The sequence below is a fragment of the Balaenoptera physalus genome, assembly GCF_965194825.1.
Source record: "Balaenoptera physalus genome assembly, chromosome: 3".
Taxonomy (NCBI): Eukaryota; Metazoa; Chordata; class Mammalia; order Artiodactyla; family Balaenopteridae; genus Balaenoptera; species Balaenoptera physalus.
In genome coordinates, this window is record NC_138890.1 from 57,864,249 (window position 1) to 57,888,166 (window position 23,918).

Here is a 23,918-nt window from a genome sequence, read left to right on the forward strand (position 1 = left end):
TTTAATTATGCAAATAAAATCTCCTTTTTTGAACTCACTGCTTTGAGTTTCTTCTTCACTATTTCTAATAACCTCCTAAATTCCAATCCATTCCTCTCCATACCATTTCTCCCTCCTAGAAAATCCCTGCATATGGCCCATTCTCTAGGCCAGTGGTTCTCAAAAGACTGTTTGCCTGGGAAGTAAATTAAAAATGCAGAGTCCCAGGCAGAGTCCAATTCAGCAGATCAACGGGGGGGGCCAGCAATGTAAATGTCAATGTAAACAAGCACCCCAGGTGAGTGTAACCATCCTTTGAGGCACATGACTCCAGACTGTATACTAGATTCCAGGTTCCAAATAGAAAACGTCTAATTTTCATCGTAGATTTAAGCTGGGACAACAAAAATATGTGCAGAGTTGCCTATAATTTTTATGTTCCCTCTGAGGTCTGAAACAAATCCAAGAGCTGTGTGATTTGGATGTATCCTGGTAATCATTTGCGTGGAGGTCTGGAGTTTTTATTCTTTCCCCTCTGAATGCATTTCTACTTGGGATTAAATATAAAATGTCTTAACTCTTCCTCCACAGCTAAAGGAAATCAATTTTGTAAAGTGTTTCAAAAGAGTACTTTAAAAAATACACAAAATATCTTCTCTTTGAACCAGATGCCTGGGATGTACAGGGCAAACACAGTAAGTAATGAGAGAAGTAAACACCAGGTTTTCCAGCAGAACCAACCCTGAAACCAAAACTTAGGAAGGAAGCTGACCATTAAGTAAGTAGACCAGAGGAACAATAGCTCAGGCATATCCTTGGGTAAGTCTGAACCTGAGAAAACAGGAATGAAACAGACAAACCCCTTGTCCCAAGTTAACTTTCCCTTCCTGTTCGATTTTAAAATAGGACAGTGCTGTAAATGAGAATAGAGAGTTTACGCAGAATCTTAGAACTCCTCTGGGTGCCAAAACATTTTTTCAAACTGAAGTAAATACTCCTTACTGGATTCAGCAGTGCTCGTTTATACTCATCTCCTCCAGGACATTTTAAATCTAGAGGCTCCAGAGACCAAGAACACAGCACGCTGGTAACGGGAGTCTGTGTGTTCTACCATCATGACCAACTCACATTACAGCCATGAGGGCTTGTCTATATGTAGACTTCTTAATGATCACATGAACAAAGAAATGCCACTTAACCTCACAGAACCAAAGAAAATCACTGTTAAGTATCAAAGATAACACACAATGCTCCAGAAATGCTATAAAATAAATAGCTCCAGCAACAAAATTGGTTTAAATTCTTTAGAAGGCAAAAAGTCAAGGCCACAGCTTTAACATACACATTCCAGCTGTACTTCTCCTCGGCTTAGGGACAAAGACTGGACTGAATGCGGTTGGGAGAGCAGAGGGTGGAACCAGAGGGAGAAAGTGAAGCATCCACCAGGAGATGAACAGGTTCACTGGCCCAATACCCACCTTAAGGGTTTTGGATTTTTTTGTTTCTATTTCTTTTTCTTTAAGGATTCCTAACAATCCTCAGGGCATGTTAAAAATGGGAAGATTCAGTTCTGGCTTTACTGGATCACCAATGACTCTTGTTCTCTCTCAGTCCAATTAAGCTCTCATCACACTGCACAGCCTGAACAGCCCGACTGCCTTCAGCTGCTTCCTATCCCTTCTCTAGCGGCTCCCAGAAGGCATGGAGGCCTCCCTAAGACCCAGGGGCCATAAAACAGTCAGGAGCATCGCCACACATGCTTGGCTGGACGATGTACCTGGAACTTCCTCTGTTTTGGTGCAGGCCCTTCAAGTGTGCAACTAAGATCTAAGCCAGCTTTCCCGTTTCACAAATGCCTGACTGGGTTTGTGTGGAATAGGCACCACACCGTCATGTCAGAGCATCTGGAGTTACTTTTTAAAGCCCAGTTCCCATTATTTTAAACACATTCATCAGGATTCTTTGACATTTGGGGGGGAGGTGCATATACTCCTTGAAAACTTGCATGTTCTCAGCTACACTTAATTGTTTCTAAACATGCAGTTCAGAGATGGCATGGCAAGAAAAACTATGTGACCTGGAATGGAGCAACCCTTTACTCAGCCTAACTGCTTCTCACCAGCATGCAAAACTCTTGTTCCTTCATCATTAAGACCTATGGAAATCTTTATGGTAACATCTATACTCTCTCTCCAAAATATCAAATGCTTGGTAGAAACATGAAAACAAATCATCATAATCTCCCTCGGCAGAGTATCAAATTATCCCAAAGACATGACTTAATGCCAGAACAAAGTATGGGTAAGAGCTGAAATTATAACGCGTCAGTTCCACAGCATGTAGAGTTCAACAATTTAGGTTAACTGTTATAGTCTGTCTTTTCTTATGCGCTAGTCTCCAATAAAGAACATCCATCAAAGTTAAGACAAGGTTAGAACATACACACATGCCTGATACAGCAAGGGGTATCAGCAAGGCCAATCCAAAGCAGCTCAGGCAACAGTAAATACACAAAAAATCCAAACCATTCCAAGAGTATAAATATTCCTAGCAGGAAAATCAGGCCCCCACTGATTTTCTTTGATTCTCTCAGAGGGCAAATGGACATTTGCCAATTCCTCCATTCTTTATACTTCTTCAAAGGCTTTAATACACGTAACATTTAAAATCAATGACATTATAGAGAAGGGGGAGCCTACTACCCATACTTGACAGATGAAGAAACTAAGGAATCGAGGGGTCAGTGGCTTGTCCAGGGCTAGTTAAGTGGCTTGGTAAGAACAGAATCAACTCTAGAAGCCAGGCCTCTTTATTCCAAATCCAAGGTCTGTAAACTTGTAACATATTCCTGTTTGCTCTTAATCATCACAAGAACATGTAACTCCTGAAAAATCTGTTTGGTGATCTGGTATCATGGAGGACACACTCCTATTGGCCTTGATCATCACGAGAACACAAACCCCCCTGCAAACTCTGCCTGGTGGCCTGGTGGCATGGGCACCTCCCCAGCCTCCGCTGCAAAGCCCATCTGGCATGTGCTGCTGTTACCCACTGCAGTTAATATTTCCCACATTTCTTTCCTGAGCCTCCAGCATACCAGATGCAACAGTGGGAGAAGGAAACATAAGCAGAACTGAGACCAGCTTTAGTGCTAAGATAAGAACTTTCCAGGGCTGAGAGAAAGGCCAGCAATCAGTCTTAAACCTACTTTGCCAAGTGGTTCATGAGCAGCTGTAACATCTGCCTATTTTTCTCTGGGAGCCGATGAACAAGGCTGTGGATTTCAGAGACCCGTGACTCCTGGTTCTCCAGCTCTGTGAAGGAAGGAGGGAGGCAATACTGGATCAGGGCCACAGTTAAATCAGTTTACAAGACAAAAGTCAGAGGAAACCAAATGTTGGGACAAGAGACTGAGGATTTCTCAGAGGTATAAGATCCTGTTCTGTGTACTTGTGACTAGACCGACTAGATCTAAAAGTGCTTTTAATGCTGCTTTCCTTAACAGAGTTCATTAAGAAAAAATGTCCGTCAACATGACTGATCTCCCTTAAAAAATCAGAAATTATCTTCTGAGACCAACAGGCATCAAAAAGTTGAGGTTCTCAGCAAGGGACTTCTAGCAAGTCAGTTAACACTTCTGGGCCTCCATTTTCCCTTCTAGCCAGTGCCTAACACGGTGATAGGTATGTGGCTGGTGCCCAATAAATGTTTGCTAAATAAACATGTGAACGAGCAACTATGAAAAAAAAATGACCGTCAAAAAGTTCACGCCAGAATGATGATGTGATGAAATGGAGCCAGTCAACTGCATACTTGGAGCAGGAACAAACTCGGGAGCAGCTGGCTATACAGAGTGGCAGCTTCGTTTCAAGGAAGGAAGGAACTTTATGCACTCGTCAAGGGATAAACAAATTGTACGTGAACAGCCTTGCAAGGGTCTCAAATATCAAAATAACACCTCGAGACAGCATCAAAGACATCAAGGGAAATGTCCAGTTATTCTCAAGTCATGTGTGACAACCAGCCTGGGAGAAGAAAGTAATGGCAGATAAAATAAGGAAATGTTTCTGCCAGCCTATAACCTAAATCATGGACTGCCACGTTCTCTTGGTTGAACTTGGGTACGTGGCTTCATTTCTCTGGGAAATACATTGATGGCACTCATCACACCTATTTATAGGACTGAGGTGAGGTTTAATTAGAGAATGGTTGCTATGGGTTTGGAATTTCTCAGAGAAAGAAATCACATAAACAGCATCTTCACTTCCAGCTTTCTCCCAGATCTTTCTCCTGCTTTACGGGGACGGCTATGTGTGGATAAGGCCACCAGAACAGAGGTACTCTTAAATTAGGCCAGTAGTAGCTACCAGGGTAAACAAATTCTGATGGCTTAAAGGAAACAGGGAGAGGCACAGGCTATGGACATAATAGCACAGTGGGGATTCATGCCAGACTTAAATCTGATAGAGAATCTTACTGCCCCTTACAGGTGGCCTGCCCCACATAGACAGAGTCCAGTATACTTAGGGTGCCTTGCACCTAAACCCTATGTATTTTAATCCCAGTAATATGACTCTCAGGGCTTAGATGATATAGCTGAAGAATGATCAGAAGCTATAAATGCAAGCCGTGATGGAAAGAGAACTGGGAAGTTATATAAATGGTGCCAGATTCAGGGAAATACATCCGATGCTCAATTTAGGTAATGGGCAGAGTCTGATTCATTCCAAAAAATGCTACTCCAGGGCTGGAAAAAACCCAAGGAGTTAGAACTCCAATAATCAAAATTAGAAAGGCAAACTTGCTTTTCTCACCTCTCCATCACCCCCAAACTCACTTCTGAAGTTTCTCCCCTCGACTGTAAATTCAACGTGCTAACAAGGCCCTTAGCAATCTGACTTGGTTTCGCTTTTATTCTGTGACAGTCTCATGAGTGTTTATGTGGGTAGTTTACACACAGAATATGAGGGATTAGGTAATACTTATTTTGGGACACTGACTGTTCTTTGAAATAGAAAAATCTATTCCTTTCCCCTTAAAACTGTGGTGAAAAGAAAACTTACTTGCTGCTTTGATGAAACTTCTTTGAAACTGGTACATCATGAGTGGTCCTGGAAGCATTCTGAAATAAAAGGATACACACTAGTCAGCTTAATGAAAACAATCCTATTCTCGCTACCTAGCAGCCTAGAGACAGCCAGACCGTATTACATTTCTCAAAGACAAAGATCACGGGCAAACAACAGCAACTCAGTTTAGTCCAACTTAGTTTCCCTTTTGAAAGGGTCCTGAGATTTCACCTGAAATGTTCATTCTTTCTCCTTTTTAAGGGAATGGATACAACTTAGGTCTCATAGAGTCACAACCAGAAAAGTGCTAATGCAAAAGTCTAGCACAAACTGAGAGATTTCCTTTTCAGTCAGTGACTCGCCCTCCACAAGAGCATTTTAAGATGTGTCTGAGAAACAGGCAACTAACCCAACATTTGCAATCACCTGCTCTTAAACTCTCGTCTTCCTGGCATCTTAGTCACTTCATCTGGATACACTATGCAAGACTTTTGTAGGTGTTTTTGTGGCAAATTCACTATGGAGTGTTGCTCCAGAATGCCAAAGGGCTAGAACCCTTAATATTAGGCATGATACAATCAAATTTTATCTGCTATTTAAAATATATTTATTTTTATACTTATTGTCCATTAGCTAATCAATATCAACATGGACAAATAAGTACCAAATACAAACCTCTACCATTTGGTTTTGTGTGAACTACAATGGTAGTATTTGGGATATGAATATGTTTTATGAATATGTTTAACTGTAAACTTGAGGTTTTTTTTACTGATAGTCTAAATGATAAGCTTCTCAACAGACGATCCATGATTCTTGGTTCAGAGTTTTATTTTACTCTCATCGGATCCCCTGCTTCAACTCTTAGTCATCACTTGCATGACATCTTACTCTTGACTCCAAGAGCCTTCCAGCAATTCCCCAACGGCCAATAAAACCTGCATCACCAATTCCTTTTCTGTGGCTTTCGAGCCAACTAAATCTTGACAAACCTGTACAAATGCTTATGCAATTCGTGATTATAGTTCTCCTCTCTGTTTAAGACTAGACCCCCACTTTCCTGTGTGAGAAGAACTACAGTGGAGAACGATAATACTCCTATACTTCACGTCCAGCATGGCTTTCAGTCTACTCGGGAAACTGAGATGTGAGCAGCTGGTCAATCACCCACTCCCTTAATAACCAAGGGAGGGGTGGCAGGTAGCAGGAATATTACACGTATTATTACAAGGAAAGCAGTCTCCTCTCCAATGAAGTCATATTCTCCAACCTAAGCAGAAGGAGTCAAAAAGGAGCGCCATTAAGTTCTCATTTTTGAGGAGCAAGGCCAGCAGTGTACTCTATCTGTGCAAGGTGCAGAGCTCCCCAAATACGTAGGGTATGTAATCACGCATTCTCAATAGAATAGGATACGCAATTCCTTGTTTTTTTAGCAGATTATTCAGGGATTGCAGGGAATACCACATTTGAGGTTCTGTTAAAGGCTAATCGTCATAGTGGCTTCTCAAAAACTGCAAAGCTTCCTAAATCACTCATGGCACCATTGCATAATGGCAACCCATCAACTAGGGATGATTTATAATCGGTTTGACCAGCTGAGCTAATTGTACCCACACATAAGCTGTTTCCACATCTCAAACACCCACCCAACAGCTCTCTGGAGGCTGAAAATAAAACTTTCTTCCTGATTGCATGATAACAAGCTGGCACCATGCCCCGCAAATGGAAAGTCCCTACCTTAGGTAGGTTTTCAAAGCACTAGTGATGGTCTTTATCTCCCACTCGGCACAGATATCCGTTTCTGTTTCAGAAGCTGTTTTGGGGTCTAAAATGAAGAAAAGACAATGGGTAAAACAGAGCAGAAAATACAGCTAAAAAACAAGCATACATAAAAGCATTCAACCTCCCTACTAAACAAAGAAATCCAAAGTAAAAAAGGACACCTATTTTTTCCTCATTAAATTAGAAAAATGTTTAAAAATCCAAATATCTACTGCTGGCAAAAATGCAGTGAAACTGATCCTCTAAGAAACTGCTGGAGGCAGATGAGATAAATGCAACAGATTTGAAAAGTAATTTGGCAATACGTATCAAGTCCTAAAAAGGTTTATATACTTTGAAGCAGTAATCCCACTTCTCACAACCCATCCTCAGGAAATAAGATAAGGCATGAGAAAGTTACACACATCCCAAATGTTCAACATACACTGCTCTTGATAACAGCAGAACAATTTTTTTTTTTTTTAGCAGAACAAATTTTAAAAGAACAACCTAAATAGCCCATGATAGAATGATTAAGTTCATCATGGTGTATTCCTGATGGAATATCATGTTGCATTTACATGATAATGATAACTATATAGCAAAATGGAAAATGCCTGAATTATCATGTAATGTCAAGCAAAAAAAAAAAAAAGATTTAAAAGTTTGTGAGAAACTCAAATGAACAAAGGCTGAAAGGAAATACTCTACAATGAAAAGAGTGGTGAGGTTAGAGTGGTAGAATTGTGGTTTTTATATTTTCTAAACTATGACTTGATTCCATTACTTATCTATTTTCAATTGCCCTAAACCAAGACGTGCAACAAAACCACCATAATGATATCAACTCCTGATCATTTCTTCCTTTGTTTCCTCTTGTGTGGACTTCCAAACAAATGTGTATATTTCAGATAAATGTGTACTGTAAAAGAAAAAATAATTCTTGCAGTCTCTCTGAGCGGCACACAGGCAGGTGAGAGTACGAGGCAGAGGCTGAACTGTTTCACAAACCAGCAGACCTCCGTCTTCCGGCTGGCGAGGTGGTTGGAAGTAGAGTCTCTCAGTGCACTGAAGGGAGAATCCAGCTTCTGGCGATTTGCCTCCCAGCTCCCGTTCCTGTTTGCAGCTGGGCTGCTAGCCTTTCCTCACACCTACTCAGGTGAGGCCCCACCCTTCCAGGGGTGGGGAATGACATGTCTCTGGACCCCGGGACTGGTTCAGGGATGGTCCAAGACTGGGCAGCATGAAATCCAGGACTTTTCCAGGACAGGGGAAGAGACACCTGCTGTCTCCTGCTGTGCTTGCACCGGGAGGTTATACTGCTGCTCTAGGTGCCACTGCGTGAAGCCTGAGAGTAGAGCCTGACAGACACAGCCAAGGTGAGAGAGGCAGAGAGAGCAGGTCGGGGTGACATGGTTTGAGCCCTTGCGTCTCGCCATGCCTTTTTAATCACGTAAGCCAATAAATTCCCTTCTTCCTTAAGCTAGTTGAGGTCAGCTTTTCTGTTTCTTATAATTCAGAGGTCTAAATGATATAGTAGAGACAGCCACCAGACTGTCTCTTTCTGGACAGTCTCTGAGAAGAAACAGGTTCCTTCTGCAGGGCCCACGGCCTTTCAGCTGGGAAGGGGAATGAGTCACAGGTGGGCACAACACATTTTCTATTAACTGGGAAAGAACCCACTTTCATCCTAGTAGGAAGAGGCCAAATAATCATGAGTGCCTTAAGGATTTAGGCCCTAATCCCCAAGTAAGGACACAAATGCAGCTGGTACCTACTGCTCTCAGTGTGTTCCCCTAACACACAATGCAAGATGAGAGGATAGGGCCCTGGTTCAATAAGTGGTCGGCTCCTAATGGCAGCACGGCTGTTTGTTTGCAGGTGATCCTGGTCAATAATGAAGCCTGTCTTGTCATATGAAACAAACAAGGAAGAACCTAAAGAGCATGATTTTATTTCTAGGGCCACAGAATTGTAAACTCCAGAGTTCAATCACAGCAAATTTCTGAAAAGTAACAAAGTATGGTTTTCCAAATATCCAAAACCTCTCCAGCTTTAATTCTTTTCTTGCTTTGCCATCTCCCACTCCTTTAATGGTTTCTTCCTGTGGAAGTGTATGTACCAAAAAACTTTGCTTAGTGTGACCTTTTTCCCTCCGCATCTCCAAGAAGCATGGAGAGCTGCCACAGTGTGTGGTTCCTGGACGCGAGACAAATGTTACTGTACATTTTTCTGTGGAGCAAACCAACTTCTACCCAAGAAGAGTGAACAGGACACTAAACAAGCAGCAGTTGGCAGGTCTGGGAGTTGTGAACTGTTCCATGAACCACATTTAGCAAACTAATGATTAGCTTCCACTTATTCAGGCTCTGTAACCATAGGAATATTGTATAACATTACAGAGAGGAGAGTCAAATTACAGCCCAGCTAAAGGGGTTTTTATAGCACTGATGAGGCAAGGTTCATAACTTGAGCACGCCCATTTCAATTCATTTAACGTCCAAACTAAATTGAATACAGCCTCCCAAGCTACCCCGTTTTCAGACACCGTTGCCAATTGCCATCCCTCCCTATCGATGCTCCCTTCACTTACAGAAGCTTCCTGGCATATGATGCAGAGACATATTTGACAATTTTCTTCAGAACTCAGTACATATCTCCTAACCAGGTCACTTGACCATTGTGGACTTAGTAACACTGACCAGAGCTAGAGGAGCAGTCCAATGTACAAAAAGGCATCATGCGGATACAGCGAAATGAGTGCACTTCCTCCGCAAGCTACTCCCACGTGAATTCAGAAAAACAGGAGATGTGGACTGGAAGTGGTGGTTACAAGGGGAAGTAGTTTTAGAAATGTCACACTGGATCAGACAAGACCCAGGTCCACTGCTGTGCTCCTGACAAAGACACTAAGGACCTTCTGGAGGAAGGGAGTAGGAAAGTCGCCTATGTACTCCTCATCTCCTAATGACACACTATAATGTATCAAAATTAAAGTTCATGTGCCCTGAACCAAGATGGCGAAGTAGAAGGACGTGCTTTCACTCCCTCTTGCGAGAACACCAGAATCACAACTAGCTGCTGGACAATCACTGACAGGAGGACACTGGAACTCACCAAAAACGAAACCCCACATCCAAAGACAAAGGAGAAGCCACAATGAGATGGTAAGAGGGGCGCAATCACAGTAAAATCAAATCCCATAACTGCTGGGTGGGTGACCCACAGACTGGAGAACACTTATGCCACAAAAGGCCACCCACTGGCGTGAAGGTTCTGAGCCCCACGTCAGGCTTCCCAACCTGGGGGTCTGGCAATGGGAGGAGGAATTCCTAGAGAATCACACTTTGAAGGCTAGTGGGATTTGACTGCATGACTTTGACAGGACTGGGGGAAACAGAGACTCCACTCTTGGAGGGCACACACAAAACAGTGTGTGCATCGGGACACAGGGGAATGAGCAGTGACCCCAGGGGAGACTGAACCACACCTACCTGCTAGTGTTGGAGGGTTGCCTGCAGAGGCGGGGGTTGGCTGTGGCTCACCGTGGGGATTAGGACACTGGCAGCAAAATTTCTGGGAAGTAATCCTTGGTGTGAGCGCTCCCAGAGTCCACCATTAGCCCCACCAAAGAGCCCACCATTAGCCCCACCAAAGAGCCCAGGTAGGCTCCAGTGCTGGGTTGCCTCGGGCCAAACAACAAATAGGGAGGGAACCCAGTCCCATCCATCAACAGTCAAGCGGATTAAACTTTAAGTGAGCTCTGCGCACCAGAGCAACACCCAGCTCTACCCACCACCAGTCCCTCCCATCAGGAAACTTGCACAAGCCTCTTAGATAGCCACATCCACCAGAAGGCAGACAGCAGAAGCAAGAAGAACTACAATCCTGCAGCCTGTGGAAAAAAACCCACATTCACAGAAAGATAGACAAGATGAAAAGGCAGAGAGGGCTATGTACCAGATGAAGGAACAAGATAAAACCCTAGAAAAACAACTAAATGAAGTGGAGATAGGCAACTTTCCAGAAAAAGAATTCAGAATAATGATAGTGAAGATGATCCAGGACCTCGGAAAAAGAATGGAGGCAAAGATCGAGAAGATGCAAGAAATGTTTAAGAAAGACCTAGAAGAATTAAAGAACAAACAGAGATGAACAATACAATACCTGAAATGAAAACTACACTAGAAGAAATCAATAGCAGAATAACTGAGGCAGAAGAACGGATAAGTGACTTGGAAGATAGAACGGTGGAATTCACTGCCGCAGAACAGAATAAAGAGAAAAGAATGAAAAGAAATGATGACAGCCTAAGAGACCTCTGGGACAACATTAAACGCAACAACATTTGCATTATAGGGGTCCCAGAAGAAGAAGAGAGAGAGAAAGGACCTGAGAAAATATTTGAAGAGATTATAGTCGAAAACTTCCCTAACATGGGAAAGGAAATAGCCACCTAAGTCCAGGAAGCACAGAGAGCCCCATACAGGATAACACGCTGAGACACATAGTAATCAAATTGGCAAAAATTAAAGACAAAGAAAAATTATTGAAAGCAGCAAGGGAAAAACGGCAAATAACATACAAGGGAACTCCCATAAGGTTAACAGCTGATTTCTCAGCAGAAACTCTACAAGCCAGAAGGGAATGGCATGATATACTTAAAGTGATGAAAGGGAAGAACCTACAACCAAGATTACTCTACCCAGCAAGGATCTCATTCAGACTCGATGGAGGAATCAAAAGCTTTACAGACAAGCAAAAACTAAGAGAATTCAGCACCACCAAACTAGCTCTAAAACAAATGCTAAAGGAACTTCTCTAAGTGGGAAACACCATAGAAGAAAAGGACCTACAAAAACAAACCCAAGACAATTAAGAAAATAGTCACAGGAACATACATATTGATAATTACCCTTCAATGTGAATGGATTAAATGCTCCAACCCAAAGACACAGGCTCACTGAATGGAGACAAAGACAAGACCCATATATATGCTGTCTACAACAGAACCACTTCAGACCTAGGGACACATACAGACTGAAAGTGAGGGGATGGAAAAAGATATTCCATGCAAATGGAAATCAAAAGAAAGCTGGAGTAGCAATACTCATATCACATAAAATAGACATTAAAATAAAAAATGTTACAAGAGACAAGGAAGGACACTACATAATGATCAAGGGATCAATCCAAGAAGAAGATATAACAATTATAAATATATATACACCCAACATAGGAGCACCTCAATACATAAGGCAACTGCTAACAGCTATAAAAGAGGAAATCGACAGTAACAGAATAATAGTGGGGGACTTTAACACCTCACTTACACCAATGGACAGATCATCCAAAATGAAAATAAATAAGGAAACAGAAGCTTTAAATGACACAATAGACCAGACAGATTTAATTGATATTTATAGGACATTCCATCCAAAAACAGCAAATTACACTTTCTTTTGAAGTGCGCACGGAACATTATCCAGGATAGATGACATCTTGGGTCACAAATCAAGCCCCAGTAAATTTAAGAAAATTGAAATCATATCAAGCATCTTTTCTGACCACAACGATATAAGAGTAGATATCAATTACACAAAAAACCTGTAAAAAATAGAAACACATAGAGGTTAAACAATACGTTACTAAATAACCAAGAGATCGTTGAAGAAATCAAAGAGGAAATCAAAAAATACCTAGAGACAAATGACAATGAAAATACGATGATCCAAAACCTATGGGATGCAGCAAAAGCAGTTCTAAGAGGGAAGTTTATAGCTATACAAGCCTACCTCAAGGAACAAGAAAAATCTCTAATAAACAATCTAACCTTACACCTAAAGGAATTAGAGAAAGAAGAACAAACAAAACCCAAAGTTAGTAGAAGGAACAACATCATAAAGATCAGAGCAGAAATAAATGAAATAGAAACAAAGAAAACAATAGCAAAGATCAATAATACTAAAAGCTCGTTCTTTGAGAAGATAAACAGAATTGATAAACCACTAGCCAGACTCATCAAGAAAAAGAAAGGACTCAAATCAATGAAATTAGAAATGAAAAAGGAGAAGTTACAACAGACACCACAGAAATACAAACCATCCTAAGAGACTACTACAAGCAACTCTATGCCAATAAAATGGACAACCTGGAAGAAATGGACAAATTCTTAGAAAGGTACAAACTTCCAAGACAGAACCAGGAAGAGATAGAAAATATGAACAGACCAATCACAAGTAATGAAATTGAAACTGTGATTAAAATTCTTCCAACAAACAAAAGTCCAGGACCAGATGGCTTCACAGGTGAATTCTATCAAACATTTAGAGAAGAGCTAACACCCATCCTTCTCAAACTCTTCCAAAAAATTACAGAGGAAGGAATACTCCCAAACTCATTCTATGAGGCCACCATCATCCTGATACCAAAACCAGAAAAAGATATCACAAAAAAAGAAAATTACAGACCAATATCACTGATGAATAAAGATGTAAAAATCCTCAACAAAATATTAGCAAACAGAATCCAACAACACATTAAAAGGATCATACACCATGATCAAGTGGGATTTATCCCAGGGATGCAAGGATTCTTCAATATATGCAAATTAATCAATGTGATACACCATATTAAGAAATTGAAGAAGAAAAACCATATGACCATCTCAATAGATGCAGAAAAAAGCTTTTGACAAAATTCAACACCCATCTATGATAAAAACTCTTCAGAAAGTGGGCGTAGTGGGTACCTACCTCAACATAATAAAGACCATATACAACAAAGCCACAGCAAACATCATTCTCAATGGTGAAAAACTGAAAGCATTTCCTCTAAGATCAGGAACAAGAAAAGGATGCCCACTCTCACCACTATTATTCAACATAGTTCTGGAAGCCCTAGCCACGGCAATCAGAGAAGAAAAAGAAATAAAAGGAATACAAATTGGAAAAGAAGAAGTAAAACTGTCATTGTTTGCAGATGACATGATACTATACATAGAGAATCTTAAAGATGTACCAGAAAACTACTAGAGCTAATCAATGAATTTGGTAAAGTTGCAGGATACAAAATTAATGTACAGAAATCTCTTGCATTCCTATACACTAATGCTGAAAAATCTGAAAGAGAAATTAAGGAAACACTCCCATTTACCACTGCAACAAAAAGAATAAAATACCTAGGAATAAACCTACCTAGGGAGACAAAAGACCTGTATGCAGAAAACTATGATACTGATGAAAGAAATTAAAGATGATACCAACAGATGGAGAGATATACCATGTTCTTGGATTGGAACAATCAATATTGTGAAAATGACTATACTACCCAAAGCAATCTACAGATTCAATGCAATCCCTATCACACTACCAATGGCATTTTTTACAGAACCAGAATAAAAAATCTTAAAATGTGTATGGAGACACAAAAGACCCCGAATAGCCAAAGCAGTCTTGAGGGAAAGAAACGGAGCTGGAGGAATCAGACTCCCTGACTTCAGACTCTACTACAAAGCTACAGTAATCAAGACAATATGGTACTGGCACAAAAACAGAAATATAGATCAATGGAACAGGGTAGAAAGCCCAGAGATAAACCCACGCACATATGGTCAACTAATCTATGACAAAGGAGGCAATGATATGCAATGGAGAAAAGACAGTCTCTTCAATAAGTGGTGCTGGGAAAATTGGACAGCTACATGTAAAAGAATGAAATTAGAACACTCCCTAACACCATACACAAAAATAAACTCAAAATGGATTAGAGACCTAAATGTAAGACTGGACGCTATAAAACTCTTAGAGGAAAACATAGGAAGAACAATCTTTGACATAAATCACAGCAAGATCTTTTTTGGTCCACCTCCTAGAGTAATGGAAATAAAAACAAAAATAAACAAATGGGATCTAATGAAACCTCAAAGCTTTTGCACAGCAAAGGAAACCATAAACAAGACGAAAAGACAACCCTCAGAATGGGAGAAAATATTTGCAAACAAATCAACAGACAAAGGATTAATCTACAAAATATATAAACAGCTCATGCAGCTCAATACTTAAAAAACAAACAACCCAATCCAAAAATGGGCAGAAGACCTAAATAGACGTTTCTCCAAAGAAGACAAACAGATGGCCAAGAAGCACATGAAAAGATGCTCAACATCACTAATTAGTAGAGAAATGCAAATCAAAACTACAATGAGGTACCACCTCACACCAGTTAGAATGGGCGTCATCAGAAAATCTACAAACAACAAATGCTGGAGAGGGTGTGGAGAAAAGGGAATCCTCTTGCAGTGTTGGTGGGAATGTAAATTGATACAGCCACTATGGAGAACAGTATGGAGTTTCCTTAAAACACTAAAAATAAAATTACCATATGATCCAGCAATCCCACTACTGGGCATATACCCAGAGAAAACCATAATTCAAAAAGACACATGCATCCCAATGTTCATTGCAGTACTATTTACAATAGCCAGGTCATGGAAGCCACCTAAATGCCCATCGACAGATGAATGGATAAAGAAGATGTGGTACATATATACAGTGGAATATTACTCAGCCATAAAACGGAATGAAATTGGGTGATGTGTTGAGACGTGGATGGATCTAGAGACTGTCATACAGAGTGAAGTAAGTCAGAAAGAGGAAAACAAATATCGTATATTAACGCATATATGTGGAACCTAGAAAAATGGTACAGATGAACCGATTTGCAGGGCAGAAATTGAGACACAGATGTAGAGAACAAAGGTATGGACACCAAGGGTGGAAAGTGGCGGGGGGGTGGTGGTGGTGGTGTGCTGAATTGGGTGATTGGGATTGACATGTATATATTGATGTGTATAAACTGATGACTAATAAGAACGTGCTGTATAAAAAAATAAAATATAATTCAAAAATTAAAAAAAAATTTTTTTTCTCTTCAACTGTGAAGGTAATATATGAACACCTCCAAAAAAAAAAATTCAAGCAAAACAAGTAGATAAACATCAAAAGGTAACGCTTTCCTGTGCTAGAGATGACTCAATACTGGTTTTGTGCACGTATGCAATCTCTAACAGTATGTACATAAACAAGCAGTTTTATGAATATGTACAGTTTTCTAAAAACACAAATGGAAGCACATTATAGATGTCGTTCTGTGCACTGCTATTTTCATTTAATAATATCTTAAGAAACTGTTCCATATAAGTATACTACCTTACAGTACTTCACTGTACCATGGTTAATGCCCCCATTCATGGAGATGAAGGTTGTTCACTGGTTGTTGCTATGGTAAACAATGATATAAACCCCTGTTCCCTTGTATATGTCTTACCTAGAGAAAAAAATTCCTATAAGTGGAATTTCTGAGTCAGAAAGTATGTGTATTTTTAATTTTGAAAGATATTGCTCAATTAACCTCTCAAAGGTTGTACCATTACATTTAAGCATGAGTGTGACTCCTTCCTCAAATCCTTGACAACAATGTATAATCAAACACTTTGATCTTAGTCAATCTGATAGGTTCAAAAAAAAAAAAGTCATCTGCTTTAATTTGCATTTTTTACTGAGGAGGAAAATTGAGAATCCTCTCCTATGTGTGTGTTTTAAAGTCAAGTTTACTGAGATATACTCAACCTTTTAAAGTATACACTTCCATGATTTTTGACAAATATATATACAGTCATGGGGTAACCACCACCACAGTCAAGATGTAAGTCATTGTCATCACCCCCCGCCACAAAATTCTCCTGTGCCTCTTTCTCCATAGCCAATCCCCTCTCCCTCCATCTCTAGCCCCTGGCAACCACTTTCCATAGCATAATACTTGTGAAATCCATCCATGTTGTTACATAGGCCAGTAGTTTGTTCCTTTTATTACTGAGCACTATTCAATTTTATGGACATATCCACTGACTAGTTGGTAGACTTTGGGTTGTTTCCAGTTTTTGGCTGTTACAAATAAAGCAGCTGTAAATGTTTGCATTCAGGTCTTATGGACTACATTTTCATCTCTTGGGTAAATACCTAGGAGTGGAACTGGGTACAAATATGTAGGAGTGGGTCATATGATAAATATGTTTAACTTTATCAAAACTTCCAAATGGTTTTCCAAAACAGTTGGGCCATTTTGCATTCCCACCAGCCAAGAGGAGAACTCTAGTTGCTTCACATCTTCATCAACACATGATATGGTCATGTGTTTAATTTTGAAATTTTAGCTATTCTAGTAGGTGTGTAGAAATAACTCATTGTTAAAATTTGCTTTTCCTTAATGACTACTGATGTTGGTCATCTTTTCATGTACTTTTGGGCCATCTGTGTATTTTCTTTGGTGAACTGTTCAAATCTTGTGTCCATTTTAAAAACTGGGGTGGTTACATTCTGACTACTGAATTGCAGGAGTTATTTTTAATACATTCTGGATACAAATCATTTATCAGATACATATTTTGCAAATATTTTCTCTTGTAGCTTGGCTTTTCTCTTTCTTAATATATTTTTAGGAGCAGAAGCTTTTTTTTATTTGGGTAAAGTTCAGTTTATCAGATTTTTCTTTTATGGTTCCTGCTTTGTGTGTTTTCTTCTTGAAGTTTAATAGTTTTATCTCTTAGGTTTAGGACTATAATCTATTTTGAGTTAGTTTTTGTATATAGTTTAAGATAAGGGTTGAATTTATTTTTTTCTCATATGGATGTCCAATTGTACTAGTACCATTTGTTGAAACAAATGTCCTTTCCCTATTGAATTACTCTGACACCTTTATCACAGATCAATTGACCATATATGAGTGGGTCTTATTTCTAGATCCTCCTGTCTGTTCCACTGATCTATATGTCATTCCAAAGAAAATATCATCTTGCTTTCCTGCATTTAAACATTAGTTGTATTTTGTTTGTCTTTTTCTAAAATCTTCTTGAGCCTTTCACATCCTCCATCTCCATTACATCTTTGAGGAAGTTGTTCATGTTAAGTATACTATCCTCTGTGTAAAATAAGACTTCTTTTACAGGCAATTCTTGCAAGGCAATTCTTACAGGCAATTCTTATAGGCAATTGTTCTTCTACAGGCAATTCTTGCAAGGCTAGATTTAATACTTAGCAATTTGATAAGCAAATCTGCTTATCAAATTTTTTCTGATTATAAAAGTTGTACCTCTGTAAAACTTTAAACACCTTCCATATCTAGTGCCTAAGAATCCAGAGTACTTACAGCCACTTCTGTTCTGAGATCCAAAAGCTACTGCTGTCTCAAGTCCCTGTCTTAGGAGAACCTGCCTGAAGCATCCCTATAAGCAAGGATGACAGTGGGAGGAGCAGACAGGAAGGTGAGCATCCATCTGTGGTCTCCATTCTCTGGGAAGTCCAGATTGTGGTTAATAGTGACCTTACTAGTTCCCAGAAGGATCCATCCTTCATCCAAGCAGTCTACTCTCTCCCAGTCCTGGTCATCATTTGTCTGCTCCCCTTTACTGGTGGCTAAAATTGGAAGTATACAACGTGCATGACTCTGCCGCTTCCATGAGGCTAGTCTTCAAACCTTGGGGCTGTTTCCGCAAGACTTTAGGTCTTAGAAGTTGTCATGCAAAATATCTATTACTTTAGGGTTTCTTAGGGAAGAAGCTCTTGCTTGCTTTTATTTATGCCGTGCTGTGAAAGGGTGTGAGAAATGAAGGTCCCAGAGGAGTCAGAAGGATGGTTCATGGCTGGATCAGATATCAGTGGGTGAGGCATGCTACTGTAACTTGGTGCTTTAAAGCATCGCAATTTAATACCTTCCATGTGTTCTCTATAGCACCAACCTGACTTTAAACATTAGTAAAACAAACAAACAAACAAAAAACAAAATCAAAACAAAACCAGAAAAAGTTACAGGATAAGAAGAGAAAAAATAGCAACACTAAACTTGCATTCCTTCACCACCACTGTGAGAAACTAATAAAGACACACACACATACACACACAAAGGGACAGAAAGTTTCAACAGCACAGAAAATGAGGCTCACAGTGAACATTCTGCCTGTCCCCAGAGGAATATCCACCAGGCAAAGCTCAGGTGAAGCCTGGAGGAAGACCCCACCTGGGGGAACAATGCGATAGGCGACGGCCTTCCGCCCACCCTAAAGTATAGCTGAAGCCACCCCAGGGAGGGGTGCCATGCTGCGCTGCTCCTACCCAACCACAGCACAGTTCAGTATCCTGAGATTACGATCCGGGCAGTGAAATGAGACTGAGACTGGGACAGAAGTGGAGGGGTGTCTGCTTATATAAAGGGAAGTGAATTCAGAAGGGGAAGGTCCTAGAAGAAACATGAAAGTGACAAGTGAAGAACCACAGCACACTTCAGATTAACCAGGAAGTAACTCCACTTCTCCCAGAACCATGACCAAATAGCAGAACCAGGAGAAATCTTTTCATGAGTACAGGTAGGTCCACACTAAATGAAAGATTTAAGAGCGCCAGAAAGTTGGACGGAACCATGTACAACAGTGCTCTAATATCATGTGAGAGGCTGATTCTAACAGGACTCAGGAAAACTGCAGCAGAGCGAGGAGAATCTACCCACAGTAAAGTTAACTGCAAAGATTTATAAACGTCTCTGTGTTCAGGTTTAATGAAAAAGAAGATAAAAAAGCTGATAAAATACTTTTCATGAAACACAGAAACCAGAGCACTCTAAAAACATGTCAGAAAGCATCTGTTCTGTATTATAAATAAAATTCAGAAAAATATGGATGCTGTGAAATAAGAAATCAAAGCAAAAAAAGAAACAGAGTGAAATAATAAAGGTGATAGCTGAAAGGTAGAAATGAAAAGAGCTAAATAAGTTAGTAAAAACACTGAAAATTCAATTACGAAATTAAAATTTGCATTATAAGCAGCAAAAAAAAAAATCAGCCCAAAAGAAATTTAAATAAATGGCATGGATATAGGGTGCAAGTTTTAGAATTTTGCTATAATGCAAAGAATCGAGAGAAAAACAAACATTAAAAGATGAAAAATGAAGACGATTTATTTTTTTAAAGACTGAGAATTGCAGAATAACAAACAGAAAAAGAATTTGTTTTCCTTTAGAAAAATACGTGTGAAAACTCCTTCACTGGACCCCAACATGTATAAGAGAATGACTATATGGTGATATTTAAAGTAGTGGAAAGGGAGAAATTTTCTCCTTACATGGTTATTTGTCAATCAGATAAGTATTTGAGGAAAAGGAGAGTTAAGTTTCCTTTTTGCATGAATATATTCCAGATGGATTTCAAGGAAAATAAAAAGTTTTTGTAGTCCTGAAACAGGTAAGGTCTTTTAGGGCATAATCCATCTACGAAAAAGACTGACTTCATAAAAGATTTGACTTCATGAAAATTTTAAATATTCATAAGACAAAACAAAAACAAAAGTACCATAAATAAAGTTCAAGATGATAATCTGAAAAAAAATATTGGTAACATAGCCTCCATACCTAAAAAGGTCTTAAATTCAAAAGATGAATACATCAATAGAAAAATAGGGAAAGAACACAAACAGGCAATTCATGAAAGAATAAAAAGTGGCAAGAAACAGAGGAAAAATGGCCAGCCTCCACCAGAATTATTTTTAAAAAATACTTACAATTTAAACGCAAAAAAGTAATAGAGTATGGCAAGGATGTGTGTGGTAAAGGACACTCACCTCAGACTTTGCTGACAGCAAATCTGGGGATATCAATTAAAGGCCTTGGAAACATGTACATACCTTGACCCAGCAATTCAACATCTTAAAATAAACCCTAAGGAAATAATTAAATATGCATATAAAAATTAAAAATAGGGACGTCTCTGGTGGCACAGTGGTTAAGAATCCACCTGCCAATGCAGGAGACATGGGTTCAAGCCCTGGCCTGGGAAGATCCCACATGCTGTGGAGCAACTAAGCCCGTGCACCACAACTACTGAGCCCAGGTGCCACAACTATTGAAGCCCACACGCCTAGAGCCCATGCTCCGCAACAAGAGAAGCCACCTCAAAGAGAAGCCCGCGCACTGCAACAAAGAGTAGCCCCCACACAGCAACGAAGACCCAACGCAGCCAAAAATAAATATAAATAAATAAATAAATTTATTTTAAAAATTAAAAATAACAGCAGCTAACATTTATTGACTAACATGTGGAGGCTCTGGACTCAGCAACCCACATGCATCTTTTCATTTAATCCTCCCATTATTACAGAGGCAGAGGCTATTACTACAGATAATGAGATAGAAGACTAGACGAGCTTAAATAATTTGTGTAAAATCAAATGGACAAGCCATTTAATTATAACTTACTTAACTCCAAAATGTACACTCTAAACCTCTGTTATCCTGTCCCATAGGGATGTTCACCTGAGTGCTTTCTAGAATGATGAAGAACTGAAATCAGTCTATGGATCTGGGGATAGGGGGCTGACCTACACAATACATGACCCCAAAAAGTCGCACTTTAGAGGAACCTGAATAACATAAAATAGACACTGTATTGTTATGTGACAGAAGACTGCTAAAAGCAGTATATATGCACAGTGTGATTCCAATTTGTATTTTTTATGTTATATGATAGAATATTATATTTAAAAGGTGACAGTCATATGATGAAACGGTCAGTAAAGATTGTCTCTAGTCTGCCCGACTTTTATTTTTCTTCTTTTCTACTTTTTCTATTTCTCCAAATTTGCTACTATGACCACTCATAACTTTTAATCAGAAAAAGGTATCTAAAATCTATACAGGGGGGGCTTTCCTGGTGGCGCGGTGGTTGGGGGTCTGCCTGCCAATGCAGGGGACACGGGTTCGAGCCCTGGTCTGGGAGGATCCCACATGCTGCGGAGCGACTAGGCCCGTGAGCCACAACTACTGAGCCCACGTGCCACAACTACTGAAGTCCGCGTGCCTAGAGCCTGTGCTCCGCAACAAGAGAAGCCATTGCAAACAAGAGAGGCTCCCACTTGCCGCAACTAGAGAAAGCCCGCACAGCAACGAAGACCCAAAGTAGCCAAAAACAAATAAATAAATATTTTTAAAAATCTCTTATAAAAAACTATACAGGGAGAGACAGACATGTACTGAACATGCACAGACAGAGCTGTCTATATTTTTTAACTGTTGAGCTAAACCTTAGAAAGATTTATCTTTACTTAACATACGGGGGGAGAAAAAGTAAACAAACAAACAGTACACACATGGAAGCCACTCTATTTCTAGGAATCTACAAGTCTTCCTCCTCTTCACTCTTCAAAGACTAACGACCTCTGTTGCCAGGAGGAAGAGATAAGGGGCAGCACTTGGTATGACACTAGCAGGAGGCCACACCGCATATGCTATGAGAAATTCTGGCAAGCTTTCTTAAGGAATCCTAATCAGCAAAATACAATGTTCTCATAGTCTGGCTCTTCTGTTCTTCCTCCTACCTAAAGTCCCCCAATGTATCAAGAGTACACAAAGCTAACTCCAAGTGATCAAAGGAAGCCTCTGGTTTTACTTAATTCTAACTCATATTTTCAGTAATAAAAATGCACTATTCCATTTCTGAGAGACTGACCAATAATCCAAATCTTAGTACCTGGTACATAATAGGGCATCCAGTGAATATAGAACCCAGAATAGGGAATGAATGCTTCACACTCAGCCCAGCCATGTCAGGGAGAGGCTCTGGAGTATAGGAGCCATATTTTTTTACACTCTTGGCTAACCCAGTATAGTACAAGTACCAAGAACTGATGAAGATGAGAGCATGTTCACAAAGGGGAAGGGAGACAGGGCTCTGCCTTCAGGTCTGGAGTTTCTCTGGCCTAATGGGTGATCCCTCAATTCCAAGATCTCATGTTTAACTTAATTGATCCCTCAATTCAAGATCTCATGTTTAACTATCTCATGTTTAACTTAATTGATAGTAAGAATCCCAGATACCATTCTCAACACTTTTGATTAGATCTTGCACTGTGGTCATCTCTCAGCTCTGGTTGAACCTCAGTTTGGGATCCAGTCTATCTGTAATGTCCTCCTGGCAGAGACAGCTGGCCTTGTGACTTTTCAGCTGCTGGTTTTTATTTCTCATGACATTTCTGAGATGGTCATGATTATTTTGTCTGTCCCTAGGAAAACTGAGGAAGAGAACAGGACAAATATCTTGTTCAAAGGTCACTAAGGGAAGTGATAAAAACAAGATCTTTTCATACCACTCTTTGCTTAGCACAAAAGAGCTAAGATGCTTCTTTTTTAAATTAGCAAACCCGTCTAAAATGTCGTATTTCTTTTCATTAGTGTCACCTTACATAATCATCTGCTGCCTCTGAAACCTCTCTGCCCCTTTGACTCCCCTGTATCTAGTTGGTTACAAAGTCCCATTGATTCTCTTTCTCCAATCATTTTGAGCCTGTCCTTTTTTCCTGACCTCAGAGCAGCTATCTCGTTCAGCCATTGATCAGGTATGCTCTGCCTCATCTATCCCAACTGTCTTCTTCCTCCATGTGATTCCATGATCAGATGTGTGCTCCACATTGCTGCCAGCATTACCCTCCTAAAACTAGCATCTGATAGAGTTACACCTATGTTGGACATACTTTTTTAAAAAAATCACCCAGTAGCATTATTTCAGAAAAGCACTCCTCCATCATTCTTTTAATAATCCTGCTCAGTCCCCAGGGTTCTATGGACTAACCCCTCACACACCCTACTCGCCCCACCACCACCAACCTCCTAGAGGTGGCATGGGATCACCAGAGACGGGCACAGGATCCAGGCCATCGGGATCAATCTTCTGTATGTCATGTGATTGGCCTGAGACTGTGAAATGAATCATGTGAATGGCCCCCATATGGACCAATCAAAATCCGCCCTGGGACCTTCTGTCAAAACCGTCAAGAAAGACACTCTCCTTTCAGTGATACAAGCTTCAAGGACCACTGGGGCTGGATTATCTGGGACCTTCCCATAGAGAATATAGTCAATATGAAGACAAGTAGAGCTTACAAATAATGAGAAGCCAGAAGAAAGGAGTGGGAAAGCCTCCAACAAACGTGGAGTCACCAGACCCTGCCATGCTTCTGTCATCTTGGACTCACCAGTAATGTGAACAAATAAATGACTATTCTGAATTGTCTT

At 40.1% G+C, this 23,918-nt stretch overlaps 1 protein-coding gene across 5 annotated transcripts in view; it reads right to left on the reverse strand.

Moving 5' to 3' along the window:
- Positions 1–23,918, reverse strand: part of ARHGAP26 (Rho GTPase activating protein 26) — a 470,301-nt gene that overhangs the window by 165,616 nt on the left and 280,767 nt on the right. For all 5 annotated transcript variants that reach the window (XM_082454134.1, XM_082454135.1, XM_082454137.1 and 2 more), the window contains exons 15-17: positions 6,786–6,873; positions 5,043–5,101; positions 3,188–3,293 (exon numbers count right to left, since the gene is read on the reverse strand). In XM_082454134.1, coding sequence (XP_082310260.1) covers positions 3,188–3,293; positions 5,043–5,101; positions 6,786–6,873 — 253 coding nt within the window. The remainder of the gene's footprint in view (positions 1–3,187; positions 3,294–5,042; positions 5,102–6,785; positions 6,874–23,918) is intronic.